This window comes from Rana temporaria, chromosome 1 (assembly GCF_905171775.1).
Source record: "Rana temporaria chromosome 1, aRanTem1.1, whole genome shotgun sequence".
Taxonomy (NCBI): Eukaryota; Metazoa; Chordata; class Amphibia; order Anura; family Ranidae; genus Rana; species Rana temporaria.
This window is the reverse complement of record NC_053489.1, coordinates 72,921,589-72,937,905: the sequence shown is the minus strand read 5'-3', so window position 1 is coordinate 72,937,905 and position 16,317 is coordinate 72,921,589. Positions and strand designations below refer to the sequence as shown.

The 16,317-nt window shown below is 44.5% G+C and overlaps 1 protein-coding gene across 1 annotated transcript in view; it reads right to left on the bottom strand.

The window, feature by feature from the left end:
* The window catches only part of ITGA1 (integrin subunit alpha 1), a 209,916-nt gene that overhangs the window by 109,367 nt on the left and 84,232 nt on the right, over positions 1-16,317 (bottom strand). The window contains exons 5-7 of the mRNA XM_040339304.1: positions 5,431-5,545; positions 3,299-3,426; positions 23-171 (exon numbers count right to left, since the gene is read on the bottom strand). Of these exons, the coding sequence (XP_040195238.1) occupies positions 23-171; positions 3,299-3,426; positions 5,431-5,545 (392 nt within the window). The remainder of the gene's footprint in view (positions 1-22; positions 172-3,298; positions 3,427-5,430; positions 5,546-16,317) is intronic.

The window sequence follows — 16,317 nt, the reverse complement described above, 5'->3', positions numbered from 1 at the left end:
TAGATTGTTTTTCTGTACATACCTTGCTTTTTCAATACCAAGAGCCGTGAGGGTCATATTGCCTCTTAGTTGTGTTATCTTTCTGGCTGCATCCAGTGCACTCTTTGTGGAAGAGTGTGTGTTCAAATTGAACTCATGAGCCACACGTTCTCCATACTGAACAATGCCGACCTTAAAAATGAAACACACAGTTAAAAATTCCCTTATTAAGAAACATTGATCTCAAAACTTTGCTTGGTCTTTAGATGGATGGTGGTGAGTTTAATCACCATTTTAAACTGAAAGGGTTGTTCTACATGAATGATTGGAGTAGAGCTGCTGTGAGAATAATAATATAGTCATGGCTGTCTTTAAGGCAGGGCAAAAGGGGAAGCTGCCCTGGGCCCTGTAATTGTTGTGGGGCCCAAAGCAGCTGCCTCACACTTGCCAACTATCCCAGTTTAAATTCCCATGTCCCCCAAGTTTTAGTCCTGTGATGTGTCCTGATATCTCAGTGTGAAGTGCTGCTACTAATGATGTCCAGCTCTGCCCTATTGTTGTGTACAGATGACTCACCTGCAGACCCTGTGTTTACATGTAAATAACCATCATTCCTATGTAAATAAGGGGAGCATTCCTATGTAAATAGCGGAAGCATTAATATGTAAATAGCTGAGGCTGGCCGCATTCATATGTAAATAAAGGCAGCATTCATATGTATGTCATGCCCCTCTGCAGTGAAGAGATGATGTGCTGTAACCTCTAACAACCAATCAGTGAGCAGTATTACTGTACAGTAATCTCTAGCAACCAATCAACAAGAAGAAATCATGTGCTGTAACCTCTGGCAACTAATCAGTGAGCCGTAATGTGTGCTGCAGCCTCTAGCAACCAGTCAGTAAGTGATAATGATATGCTGTAACCTCTGGCAACCAATCACAATCACTGCCTGATCTGATACAGTAAACTGATTTTAAGTCTAGCTGATATTTATTGTATGTCTCAGGCCTCGTACACGCGACCAGTTTCCTCGGCAGAATCCATCAAGAAACTTGGTGGGAGAGTTTTTTTGCTGAGGAAACTGGTCGTGTGTACATTTTTCATCGAGGAAACTGTCGAGGAACTCGTCGAGCCAAAAAGAGAGCAAGTTCTCTTTTTCATCGATGGGAGTCAAATTGGCTCGTCGAGTTCCTCGTCGGGCTGGTTTCTGAGGAGAAACTCGAGCATGTGTATGCTAAGGAACCCGCGCTTGCTCAGAATAAAGTATGAGACGGGAGTAAAAGTAGCATTTGTAATGGAGAGAACACATTTTTAAAGCTGTAACAGACTGAAAAGTGCAAATTGTCTCTTACCAAACTTTTACTTAACAAGCAAACACATGAGATTAGCAAAACCAGCCCCAAGAGTTGTGCAAGTGGAATCGAACTTCCCCTGCCATCCTATGTGTTGTAGTCACCGCGTTTGAGAACAAGGAGATTTTGTCTTGACTGTGTGTACGCAAAGCAAGCTTGTCGAGTTCCTCGACAAGCCTAACAAGGAACTTGACGAGGAAAATGATGTGTTTCGCCCGACGAGATACTCGGTTGTGTGTACAAGGCCTCAGAGCAGGTGGAGAAAAATGTTGCCCAGGGTCCAATCAAAATTAAAGACGGCCCTGAATATAGTGCTGTTGCTTTTAACACTGTAAGACCAAGAAATTACCATCACAACTCAACCTGTTATGTTATCAGTAAGGTAAATGTTATTTTGCATAATTTTTTTTTTTTTTTTCAAATGTTTTTTTTTTTGTATTTTTCAAAGATACACAATAAAGCACAAATAAGAGTCATAACAATACAACAGTTTCTTAGTCATACTTTGTGTTCAACAGTGTGCCTGGGTAGGCTTCAAATGATCATTTTACTAAACAGTAACCATATAGGGCCTTAGTCCAGTTGGATAGTGGTCAGATGCTTAAACAAGTAACTAGCAATCCCTGTTTACCCCAACAGGATCATGCTGTATTTTTGCATAATTTTTATTGTTTTACTTCACTGATAGTATGTCAAGAGCTTTAAATTGCTTATATAATTCATTGTCTTCTTTCAAATCAATTTAAGATGTACAGTGCAAGGTAATAGTATATCTCTTTGTAACATCTGGTCATTGGATTAAGAGTCTCAAGCTGGCCACAGGTGGATCAAAATTCGTCTGGTTCAGAATGGACTGGGCACATTTCGATGCATCTTTTATTCTGGCCATTGGAATGAATCAATGAAGGCTCAATCGGTAAACACGCTAGTGCTTAAGTGCAGTTGTACGTGTTTATACACACTGGGGGGTGGTGGGCTTTTTTGCAGCAAAGACACTCCTATCCTGAGCATGCAAGTGATGTTTTTTTTCTCTGCCTCTAAACGCTCCTGGCTTTAAATGCCTGTGAACACCTATGAGTGCAAGAACACCTAGACTAACATAGAGGGGTATTTAAAGGCATAACAAATTGCCCTTAAAGCCTCGTACACACAATAGGTTAACCAGAGGACAACGGTCTGAAGGACCGTTGTCATAGGTTAACCGATGAAGCTGACTGATGGTCTGTCACGCCTACACACCATAGGTTAAAGAACCGATCGTGTCAGAACGCAGTGACGTAAAACACAACGACGTGCTGAAAAAAACGAAGTTCAATGCTTCCAAGCATGCGTCGACTTGATTCTGAGCATGCATGGGTTTTTAACCGATGGTCGTGCCTACTAATGATTGGTTTTGACCTATCGGTTACCAATCCATAGGTTCATTTTAAAGCAAGTTGGCTTTTTTTTAACCTATGGTTAAATAACCTATGGGGCCCACACACGATCGGTTTTGACCGATGAAAATGGTCCTTCAGACCGTTGTCCTCTGGTTAACCTATCGTGTGTACGAGGCCTAACAGTGGCATTTTTGATGCCCAGTATGCAGACTTCAAGGTAGGAAAGTGTGGGGAGGAAGGCTGAGGGATACTGAGATGGAAAATATCAACATTGGAGCCCCTAGTGTAATATATTAGAAAGACATTCAACTGTCCAGCATTTATTTTCAGCTCAACATTGTTTTTGTGGAGTCTTATCATATTACATGTAAATGGCAGGTCTGTAGCTGATCGCTTCACTGCCCGGGAAAACAATAAAGGGATGGTTTAAGGTTTGGAACTAAGTCAGTCAACCTTTTGTTTGATGGAGGTTGTCATCATGTAATGTTTTCTAAACATCATGGACAACTACCAAACATGCCATACTTTTCACAATTATAATGCATATTTGACATATTTTTATCCACACATATAATAAAGCATATTTACTTGAGTTTGTGTTGGAGAAATGTCCATTCCGCTCAAAAGTTTTATTAAAAATGTGTTCACACTGTGCCAAGGAAAAACACTATTAGATCCATCAAGAACTATCACCAGATCCAGCTGGGTTGTACATTCTGTAAATAAATTTAGGGTATGTTACATCATATTTAATACATAGAGAATTATTACAGGCAAAGTCCACTCAATGTTTCTTTAAGGTTGATGCCAGTAGATTGTATCACACTTCAGCTTGCTATCTCATGGAAATTCCAGTTAACAAATCTCTTAACTTGAGTTCCCAGCTTCATCCAACTTCTACATGCAGTTTATAAAGCAAGAATAATACGTTATTGTATTATAGGAGGTATAGACTCCAGAGGGAGAAAGGTCTAATTATGCCCCTGTTTGAATCATTAGTAAGAGCTCATCTGGAATACAGGCATACTCCACTTTTAAGTATGCAATGGGGTTTATTTGCTAAAAAGCACAAAATCAGGCTCACTTCTGCATAGAAACTAATGAGCTTCTAACCCCAGCTTGTTCAATTAAGCTTTGGTAATAAAACCTGGAAGCTCATTGGTTTCTACCGGTATGCAGAAGTGAGCCTGATTTTGCGCTTTCCAGCTTTGGTAAATAAACCCCATTGTGTACTTAAAAGTGGGGTATGCCTGTATGCAGTTCAGTTTTGGGCACCAGTTCACAAAAAGGATATTGGGGAACTGGAGAAAGTGCAGAGAAGGGCAACCAACCTGATAAGAGGCATGGAGGAGCTCAGCTATGAGGAAAGATTAGAGGAACTGAATTTATTCACTCTTGAAAAGAGGGGATTAAGGGGGGATATGATCAACATGTACAAATACATAAGGGGTCCAGATAGTGAACTTGGTGTTGAGTTATTCATTTTAGGGTCATAAGAAAGGATAAGGTGGCACTCTTTATGTCTGGAGAAAAAGAGATTTAACATCTACACACAGAAAGGCTTCTTCATAGTAAGGGCTTGCAGAAATGTGGATTCCGTGAAGAACTGGTTCTGGCCAGCTCAGTAGATAGTTTTAAAAAAGGGCTGGTTGCTTTCCAAAATGCACAAAATATAACGGGATATTATTATTTATAGGTAATATCACAGGAGATTGTTGATCCAGGGAATATCTGATTGCTTTCTGGGGTCCAGGAGGGATTTTTTTTTTCCCCTGCTGGAACAAATTGGACCGTTATTGTGTTTTTGTTTGCATTCCTATTTATCAGCTGTGGTTATAGGACTCTGCTTATTGCAAGGTGAGGGCTCATTTTGCTGCTGGATATTTCATTCATTATACATTTTGGGTAATGGAGCAAGTGGATTGCGATTCACATGCACATGTTTACAATAGCTGCAGGGAGGCACAGCCAGAAACCTTGGCCGTACATTCTTGCAACTTCTGTAACACTAAGCCTGGAAGGTAAGAGACCTTACCTTTTAATTACTTATAAAATAGATGTCACCATAGAAGATTCAAGCCCTGCGGTATTAACCCCCGCTAGCGGTCAATAAAGGGTTAATGCCGCCCGCAATGCGCCTCTGCAGAGGCGCATTGCGGGCAGTATTACCGCGGTTTCCCATTGTTTTAAATGGGAAGGAGCGGTGAAGGACCGATATACATAGGAGATTTTTTTCTCTCCTGCCAGCGCATCACCCCAGTGTGAAAGCCCTCAGGCTTTCACATTAAGAAGGCTGGGCAGGAGTTTTTTAGGCGGTATAGCAGCGCTATTTTTAGCGCTGTACCGCCTGAAAAACTCCTCAGTGTGAAAGGGGTCTAAAGCTTTGAAAATGAACGGTAGAAGCTGATTGGTTGCCATGCAAAGCCACTCCAGATTTTTTCTGCTCCAGTTTTTGTAAATCCCCCCCATAATATTGGCACCCATTAGGAGAATAATTAAATCTCTGGGGACAAATTGGAGCAGGAGTTTTGAGTATGATTATGCACCAGTGTTTTTAGCTGACTAGTAGATACCTGACAGCAGTTTCTGTAAACGTTGGCAGAGAAAAAGGTTTACTTTAAGACAACCTGCCCTCAGGCAATTAACTTCTAGGTAGGAAGCTAGTTCTCCCAGTTCACAAAAAAAGTAACCCAAATGATTATGCCATGAGTGTACTGTACCTTGAACTCCAGGGGCAATTGAGTTTAAAACTTCAAATTTAGAGCTGACATTTGAACAAATTCCAGTTGTGTAGTGCATGCTTCCACACCTGTATGCATAGAGTGGTCCACAGGCCTTTGAGAACAGAGAAAATGGCTTAATATTTTACAAAAATAAATATGCCCTACTGTCAGTTATACAATCAAAGTGTAAGTCCAGGCAAAAACGAACTCTGAAGCCTCGTACACACGACCGAGTTTCTCGGCAAAAACCAGCAAGAAACTGGGATTTTTTTTTTGCCGAGGAAACCGGTCGTGTGTACATTTTTCGACGAGGAAACTGTCGAGGATCCCTTCGAGCCAAAAAGAGAGCATGTCTTCTTTTTCCTCGACGGGAATGGAGAAACTTGCCTTGTTGAGTTCCTCGACAGCCTAACAAGGAACTCGACGAGGAAAACGATGTGTTTCGCCCCGTCGAGTTCCTCGGTCGTGTGTATGAGGCTTAAACCTTCTCACTGCCACATTCTAAATTTAATCTATCTAACCCTGTAAAGCAAAACTCACTGTACTTACCTATTCTTCAGCCGATCCTGTCCGGCTTCCAGCGGCGGAAGCTGTGTGTAGGAGAGGACCGACAACAGCTGTAAATCGGCTGGAAAGTGACATCACCCATAGACATACTATGGGGCTTCTGTTGTCAGCTGCCTCTCCTGCACCCACCTCCACACTGAAGCCGCCACTAACAACTGATGCTGGGACCGGAGCGGAAAGGCTGTAGAATAGGTAAGTACAGTAAGGCCTCGTACACACGACCGAGGAACTCGACGGGCGAAACACACGTTTTCCTCATCAAGTTCCCTGTTAGGCTGTTGAGGAACTCGACAAGGCAAGTTTCTCCATTCCCGTTGAGGAAAAAGAAGACATGCTCTCTTTTTGACTCGACGGGATCCTCGGACGGGAAACCGGTCGTGTACACACGACCGGTTTCCTCGACAAAAAAAAAAACCCAGCAAGTTTCTTGATGGTTTTTGCGAAGAAACTCGGTCGTGTGTACGAGGCCTCAGTTTTGCTTTACAGGGCTAGATAGATTAGATTTAGAATGTGGCAGTGAGAAGGTTTCAAGTTAATTAGGTTTTTCCTGAACTTCCACTTTAATAAAGTATTTCTAAAGCACCATTTTTTTTATTTTGGAAACAGTAGGAAATCGTTAAAACTCTCTTAGCTTTTTTTTATTTTGCCTTCTATGTCCCATTGGAGGATTTTCCTTCACCATCAGTCCTGTACACCCAACAGGAAATGAAAGGAAATCTCTCCAGTGTGAGGTGAGAGAAATGCCTTCTCAAACAGTTGTCACTAGAACAAGTGTCTCCATTGTAATATTTTCTTCTTTAGTTTACATTCATATGGGCAGCTGGGAGCAGATATTTTTCTGCATTTAGAGGCAACTAAATGCTACCTTTGGATAAGCTGCACTCTTTGCTATGGCCATATACAAACTCCCCATTAGAATCTAATCTACTCATTCACCCCAGAGGCCACACTTGTCCGCCCATGTAAATGTGGTCTTATTCCTTTCTTGGTGATAAACTCAAAATGTTGTATTTCCCATCACTATGGTCAATAGGATAAAGAAAGGGAAGGAACTTCTCTAGAGGGGACACAGACAGCAGTAAATACCTGACAGGGTTCTAAGCTCGAATCACTATATCAAAAATGACAAAAAAACTTCAGGCTTTAGATTAATTGTAAATATTAATATTCTATGAAATCAAAGAATTGGTACGAAAGTAAACCTGTGCCATAACTATGCACAATAAAATATTTTCATATCCTAAGGAAGCAGTGAAAGCACTTTATAACAAGCTCTCATTCATGTAGCTAAAGACGCAGTTTACATGACAGATTACTGTTTTGATCAGTCAACACTCAAGTTTGATGGAGACAATGCTGGCTGGCCATCAAACTTGGGTGTTGACTGATCAAAACAGCTATCTGTCATGTAAACTTCATCTGAGTTTTAAACTTTATGTATGGAATATGTTTTAAATTTTTTTTTTAATAAAATATATTTTTTATGTATTACTGAAGTTTTGGATCCCCTTAGGCCGCGTACACACGATCGGTCAAAACCGATGAAAACGGACTGAAGGACCGTTTCATCGGTCCAAACCGATCGTGTGTGGGCCCCATCGGTCAGTTAACCTTCGGTCAAAAAAAAGAGAACTTGCTTTAAAATGTAACCGATGGACGCCTAACCAATAGGTGTCTTTTTCTCTGACACTTTTTAAACAGCTTTTTTTTCTTTTCCTTTCTGCTAATTAAGGGGAGGGTTTAATTGTTCACAGGTGTGTATTTGTTCACAGGTCTTCACAGGTGAGTATAAAGTGGCTGTAAAAGCTCCCAGAGGAGCTGGCTCCCAGTTGATGGTGGCTTCACATGTGGACTCTCTGATCAGAAGTGCATTCTTTGATCAAAAGTGCGAGTTAAAAACCAGGAGTTTGAAACAGGAGGTAAGACAGGAGTCTTCATTATTTTTTTTCAATCACTGATCCAGAACAAGCTTGCAGCTAATAAAGTTGGAACTCTTGCTATATAGATTCAGCGGTGCAGCAGACGCTCTCATCTTAGTCTGCTCACCCCAGGGATAGTGAGAGCAGGACGCTCTCAAACGAGTCGGCTCTCCCCAGGGATAGTGCAGCCAGGCAGGGTCCACCACACCCCCCTAGCCAATTGATCCAGGGTTGCACCGATCGCCGTTAAGGGGTCAGGAAGGAATTTTTTCCCCCGATCGCTGCAGATTGGCACAGCACGCCTGGGGTTTTTTGCCTTCCTCTGGACCAATCGGGGTGAGAAGACTCAACGAGTGACGGCTCACTTGGACAGTCTTCCACCCATCACATCCGGCGTCTCGCGGCTCTTCCCGCATCCGCGCCAGACCAGGCCTCATTCGCGGCTGCCGCAATTAGGAAAGACTGACGACAATGTGACTGGCGACAATGGCTAATCTGCAATACTCTGCGGACTCTATTCGGGGTCTGAGACAATTCGCAACAGCATTACCAGCCGTCACCAAAAAGGCCTTAAAAATAGAGCAACTTTTGAGATTCGATCGACGATCGACAATCAAAAATTTTAACTATTTAACCCAGCTCGAGCACATATCATGTGCTTTGATCAACACAAGATCGTCAGTAAAACACCGATTAGAAATCCACGATTTCTTACTACAAAACGATCTAGACTGCCTCTTTATTACAGAAAGCTGGCTCTCAGACGACTGCAACACCATTCTCGGAGAATTGGTGCCAGAAAACTATCGCATTATAACGGAAAACAGAATAGGGCAAAGAGGAGGAGGCCTGGCGGTGATCCACAAGAATCGCATTACAATCACTAAGCCAGCCCTTCAAAATCCTCTTCCATTCATGGAAACCCTTACTCTTCAACTTCAAACTTCCCCCCAGGAGACTGTTCACATTCTCCTCTGCTATAGGCCACCTGGGCCAAAATCGCAGTTTTTGCCATCATTAACGGAGTTTATATCCACTTATACCCTTAACAGCAAACACCTTTTGCTGCTCGGGGACTTTAATCTGTGGGCCAACTCCGCACAGGATCCCATTGCGGACGCCTGCATTGATCACCTGGAGGGATTAGGGCTACAGCAACTTATATGCGGGCCAACACATGCTTCAGGTCACACACTCTACCTAATTTTCAGACAAAATCTGAAAATAAGCATTTTAGAAAATGAACCATTGCCATGGACAGACCACCATGCAATTAATTTCATAATCTCCAAAATTCCCCCAGTGATAAAAGCACCCAAGCCGGTGACAATACACTGGGCTAGATCTCAGAAGAAGCTCCATTCGGAACTCTTCAAATCTACCTTGGGAAACAGAATCAAAACAATCCATCCACATCAAACAGCCGCAGATACACTGTATGCCATAAACGCAGCCCTGCTACAGTCAGCCGATTTAGTAGCACCGAAACGCAAAGCCTGCATCCGAAAAAGAAAGTGCGGCTGGTTCAACAACCAGCTGTCGCTTCTGAAGCAAGAGCGCAGAAGGGCGGAAGCCGCCTGGAAAAGAAGTCCTGCAGAGGATAACCTCATCATCTACAAGGCAATAACAACACGATATCATAAAGAAATCTTCAAAGCCAAGAAACATCATTTTTCTATGGCGATTAACAGCGCCCTAAACCGCCCCCGCGAACTCTTCAAGATGGTCACCCAGACCATGAATCCAGGATGTCTTGAAGTCCCCAACTCAGACACCCAAGAGTTCTGCAATGAACTATCGGATTTCTTCATCAACAAAATTGAAAGAATCCGGGAAAGCATCATGCAAAACAATACCCCCCTCAACCCCACCGTCAATCAACCACAAAACACCCACAGAAACGCTCTACAATCAACAAAGTTCACTCTGGAACCGATCTCCATCGATACCACAAAAAATATCATTGGTGCTTTGCGGAACAGCACATCGCCCAATGATATCATCCCCACCAAACTGCTGAAGGAATGTGCCGACATCCTGGCACCACCCATCACACAGCTTATAAACCAGTCATTTAAGGAAGGCACAGTGCCATCCCTGTTGAAAGAGGGCACAATCCAGCCCATCTTGAAAAACCCTAACCTGGATCCCAAGGACCCAACTCACCGCCGTCCCATAACAGGCCTAAATGTTCTCTCCAAGATAATGGAGAAAGTAGTGGTACAACAGCTGCAACAGCATCTAGATACCCACAATCTACTGGATCCATTACAATCAGGCTTCCGTCCCGGACACGGGACAGAAACGGCCTTACTCAAAATATGGGACGATGCCCTCGAGGCCGCAGACGAAGGAGAATCTTGTCTCCTGGTTCTGCTGGACCTAAGTGCAGCCTTTGACACAGTAGACCACAAACTGTTACTGATGCGACTAGCCAAGGTAGCAGAAGTCGCAGAAGGTGATTTACCATGGTTTACTTCCTTTCTTGAAAACCGTTCACAAACAGTTAAATTGGGTTGTTTCACGTCGGAAAAGCGCACGGTGTCATGTGGAGTCCCCCAAGGATCCCCCCTGTCACCGGTGCTTTTCAACATCTATCTTCGCCCTCTCTTTGATATTATCAGTAGCCAAGAACTACTCTATCACTTTTATGCAGACGATACGCAACTGTATTTTCGCATCTGAAACAAAAAGGATCATCATCTCAGTTTAGAGAAATGTCTCTCTTTGATAGAAAACTGGATGACTAAGAGTTATCTTAAACTCAACAGTTCAAAAACAGAACTCCTTATGTTTCACGCTAGCCGAAAGAGTCAACTGGCAACAACCTGGACACCCCCGCCCATTCTGGGCCAAATCATCACCCCTAGCTCCAAAGTCAAAAGTCTCGGGGTCATCTTCGACACCTTCATGACAATGGACGCACAAATAGGGTCAGTAGTCAGCGGAGCGCACCATCTGTTGCGCCTACTACGCAGACTTATTCCATTTATCCCCAAAGAAGACGTAGCAGTCGTGGTGGGAACAATCGTGAATTCCAGACTGGACTATGCTAACGCCCTGTACCTCGGACTCCCAAAGTACCAAATCTCCCGTCTGCAAGTCGTTCAGAATACGGCCGCCAGACTGGTGACTGGGAAAAAAAAATGGGAATCAATCTCACCTTCGTTGAGAACCCTTCACTGGCTGCCAGTAAAAGACAGAATTGCATTTAAAGCACTCTGCCTGACACATAAGTGCATCCATGGGAAGGCTCCGCAATATCTTTGCGACAAGATAGAACCTCACAATTCGAATCGCGTTCTGCGATCCACCGACCAAAATCTGGTCAGGGTACCAAAAACCAAATACAAGTCCAAAGGAGAAAGAAGGTTTGCTTTTCAGGGTCCTAGACTATGGAACGCTTTACCAACCAGCATTCGGTTGGAGGAAAACCACCTGACTTTCAGAAGACGGATCAAAACTCTGCTCTTTTGATGTCATGAGACACGAACAACTAGCGCCCAGAAGCGATTCAGTTCGCATGCGCCGCGCTTTATAAGTTTTTCATTCATTCATTCATTCAAAACCGATCGTTAGTATGCAAAAGCATCGGTTAAAAACCTGTGCATGCTCAGAATCAAGTCGACGCATGCTTGGAAGCATTGAACTTCGTTTTTTTCAGCACGTCGTTGTGTTTTACGTCACCGCGTTCTGACACGGTCGGTTAATTAACCAATGGTGTGTAGGCGCATCAGACCATCAGTCAGCTTCATCGGTTAACCGATGACAACGGTCCTTTGGACCGTTCTCATCGGATGGACTGATCGTGTGTACGCGGCCTGAAAAGTCCCATTTAGAGGTTGTTTCTAGTTTTGTGTACAATATTAGGGATGTGGGCCTCTATCTTCTTCCCTCAGCAACAAACTCCTTGAATGCTGTCATATTAAGATAAACCATACTTCTGTAGGTATGGAGGACCTACACATGCATATAGCAGCCAGCCAAACCCTCTGGTCCAGCTATAGCCTGGCTGATTCATGCAGGCAAAGCTCCAACTCTTCCATTTAGTGTCGGAGCTCACTAAGCCCGGTTTTCGCATATTACTATTGACCTATTGCTATAATCGGGCCACATTGGTAGTTGAACTGAACTGCCAAGAACTGCAGTAAGGACACATTGGATACCTAATTTATTCATTGCTATGTATGCTCCAACATGGAGACTCGCATGGCCTAGTGTTAAGAATCTCCTGTTAAATATAAAGGAAAAAAGCCTGAAAAGGGAAACTAACATAGCCAATAAATCTATATATGATTTGATTTGATTCTGGGTTTTGACACACTTTAAAGGACAAGGCAGATATATATAAAGTGCGCATGCGCGGGACTTCCGGGAAGGACGCGTTCTAGCTGAGCTCCCGGCACCCCGACTCTCTACAGCTAGATTTAGCGCAGGCACGGGGGTCTGAACGCCGACACTGAAGCCCCGAACGGTGATGAACCGGCGGGCACGAGGTCAGCCACGAAAAGGCCAGCACAGACAGCCCGGAATCAAGGGAGGAGCGGGGTCTTCCCCTAAGCATTGGCTGCAATCCAATATGGCGCCCGGCCGCCCAGACACACGTGGCAGCACAGCGGTGAAATCCAGTGGAGCAGTACCGAAGGGAGACAGGCAAGACCAGCTAGAGACACCCAGGGATCCTTATTCATCTCAGTCCTCGGGAGATGTGGACTCTATTCATGGGGGTGAGTCACACTTACAGCCCTTATCTCCAGCACTGTATGCGGAGGGACATGACAAGGCCCACTCCCCAGCCTCCTCGATGGACAGGAACATGGCAGATTTGACTGAGGCCTTGTTCAGCCAGCACAGCCAGCATAGCCAGCATAGCCAGGGGTCTCCCCCTCCTCAGTTTGCCCACTATTCCCCTGATGCCATCTTACTGTCTCGCTTTTCCACCATGTTACAACAGGAATTATCCAAGGCGTGCACCATGATCACTACTGATCTGAAAAAAGATATTCATAGTCTGGGTGAACGGTTTGATCAGATTGAGACCAAGGTCGACAGTACAATCAAACGGGTCAATCAGAATACCACCATGCTCACAGACCTACAGGACCGGCTGGATGAGGCATACACAAAAATCGAGGACCTCGAGAATCGCTCGCGAAGGTACAATTTGCGCATTCGTGGCCTCCCAGAGACTCACACTGACCTTGAGGGGGCTATGAGAGAGTTAATGAAGGAACTTATACCTGACATTTCCGCCCATCATATGGAAATTGATCGGATCCACCGAGCATTGACAGCCCCGAGGATGGATGGATTGCCGCGGGACGTTATTGCTAAACCGCATTTTTACCGTATCAAAGAGAGAATGATGTTTGTGGCCCGTAATAAACCAGATTTGTCACTTTTCGGTACTCCCATACAGCTCTTTACGGATCTGGCACCGTCCACAGTACAGAAACGTAGGATCCTTCGCCCACTGCTCCAACAACTACAGAACAAGCAGATCAAATATAGATGGTCGTTCCCGTTTAGACTATCATTCACCTATAAGGGACGGTCGCACTCCTTTTCTACGTTTCAAACGGGGGAGGACCTGCTGCTTGAACTTGGAATCATCACACAAGACCCCCAGACATCTTCTTCTTCGCGCCCAGGTGATCGCCCTCTTTCGCCATTATGGAGGGATCGCGGGCGTGCTCAGGCCAAGAGAGCTCAACGCGACACCTGAGTGCCTTCGCGGTCCTTTGTCCTCCCTTGGAACTTTCTACAACGGGGTCATCTGGATCCGACCCAACATCGGTTTGAGTTCCTGACCTTGCAGGGTCACTGTCGCTCTCTACGTAATTGAGGCTTTGCCAAGCCACTGGTCCCTTTTCTTCTTCCTTTTTACTTTTTGATTTTGATTTTTAATTTTTATTTCTATGGAAGGAACTGCCCTGATGATAGTTTGTTGTCCCTCCGGACTCTAATAAGGCTATCGGAACTGTATTTCCCAAATCTGGGAATGGGGTTTGGGGTTGAGTTGGCTAATTGTTCCCCTGTGGGGGGGCCGCAGGGGCGGGAACAACCGATGGGGACTCTTCCTGCCTCTGTGTCGCCCCCATCTGGGATATGTGTCGCCGTGGGCAGTTTGCGGTGTTGCACCAGACACGTATGTTCTTGTTACCCCTGATTGTCCTGTTCCAGTAAGTTTTTTTTTTACATGTTTGAGTCGGGGTGGTCTTACATGCCACTTGATTGCGAGACTACTTATTCTCGGACGAGAATAGTACCCTTGCACTTAATGTACCGGATATTGTCTCCGGTGGGGGGTATCCCCCAGGTTCTTTTATACAAAAAACGTATATTTCAACAATCTCAGTTAGGTTGCCTAGGCCTATGGCCTACTAAAATTTGTCTGTCTTCTTACTGTCCTTTTCTAATTCCCTCTTGTTCTCCCCTTTTTCTATGTGAGCCCCGGCACGCTCTCCCCACGCATCCTGGTCTTGGGAGCCTTGGAGGTCAGCCGCCGCTGTTCCAGCGATCCAGCCCTGCTTTCATATACACGAGGTAAGAGTGCTCTGCCCTGCCACGATGGCCACTGCCTTGACTGCTGAATATTCTGTCATCAGCCACAACGTCCATGGATTCAATTCCCCAGTTAAGAGGACTAAGGCCTTTCAGTATTACCATAGGCAGAAGGCTGAAGTCCTCTTGCTGCAGGAAACCCATTTTTCTAAAACCTCAGCTCCCCGCTATTTAAACGCTAAATACCCACAATTTTACTTAGCAGGGGGTCCAGAAAAGAAGGGGGGTGTAGCCATCTGTTTTTCAAAGCGGACGCCTTTTACTCCCATCTCTATAATCAAAGACAAGGGTGGTAGGTACATTATGGCGGTGGGACGGTTTCATGATCAGGAGGTCTCCTTTATTTCGTATTACGCCCCTAACACAGGACAGCTTGACTTTTTTAGTAAGATGCTCCGAATATTGTTGCCTAAGGTTCAGGGCCAAGTAATCTTGGGAGGGGATAGTAATATTCCTTTGGACAGAATTATGGACAAATCCGACTCTCTTAAGCCTGTTTTAAGACGTCCACCGATAGCGAGCAGTAAGGTGGCACGACTATTTAATTTACACGGCCTGATCGATGCCTGGCGGGAATTTAATCCCACAGCCAGGGACTTCACACACTTCTCTCAAGCCCATCGTACATATTCCAGGATTGATCATCTCCTGATACGCACCCCCTTGCTCCCTTACATTAAATCAGTGAAAATCTTGTCAACCCCCTGGTCAGACCACTCTCCGCTTCAGATCTTCACTGCTGGGCTGTGGGCTAAATCTAAACCCTCCCCATGGCGACTGAATGTGAGCTTATTGAACGACCCTATAACCTGCGCGGAAATCGGTAAAGAGATAGAAGAGTACTTTAAGATTAATAAGACACCGGACACATCCCCTGCGATTACCTGGGTTGCTCATAAGGCTACAATACGGGGGAAACTTATTCAAATAGCGGCTAGGGCGAAGCGGAACAGAGAACGAACGATCGAGCAGTTGGAAACACATTTAGAGGAACTACTAGAAGAACAGCGTAAAAACCCTCAGATTGATATTAGACATAAAATAGACAATGCTAGATTGGCACTCAACCTCAGTTTGACTACACAAGCTGAAAAACATATAAGTTGGTCGAAACATAGGTTCTATACTATGGGGGATAAGCCGACCACAATGCTGGCCAGAAAACTTGTCCCCCGGCCATTTTCACCGACATTGCCAAAGTTGAGACTATCTACAGGTCATACGACCCAAAACCCCGAGAAAATAATTAGCGAATTTTATACATTTTACACTAAGTTATATAACTCACCAAAAACATTGGATCGTTCCAAGGAAGAGGCATTCTTCAACGACTTGCAGTTGCCAAAATTGACACCAGCACATACGGACCTGATGGATGGAGCCTTTACGGAACCTGAAATCCGAGCCGCAATCAAATCTACTCACCCTACTAAGGCAACGGGGCCGGATGGCTTCCCGGGCCACTATTATAGAAAATACTCAGATGTCTTAGCGCCCCACCTTTGCTCTTATTTTAACGCCTTAAGAAGTGGTAATAAACTCCCCTGCCATGAGAACGCTGCTTATATACATATGATTCCAAAACCGGGGAAGGATCATGGGGACTGTGCCAACTACCGCCCGATTTCTCTTATCAATACAGACTTAAAGATCCTCACCAAAATTCTGGCCCAAAGACTAAATACAATAATTCAAAGCTATATTCACCCTGACCAGGCGGGTTTCATCCCTAATAGGCAGGCTTCTGATCAAACCCGTCGGTTAATTAATCTTATATCCGCGATCCAATCTGATTGGGACAATGGAGGAGTCAGGAGGGGGATGTTGCTATCAT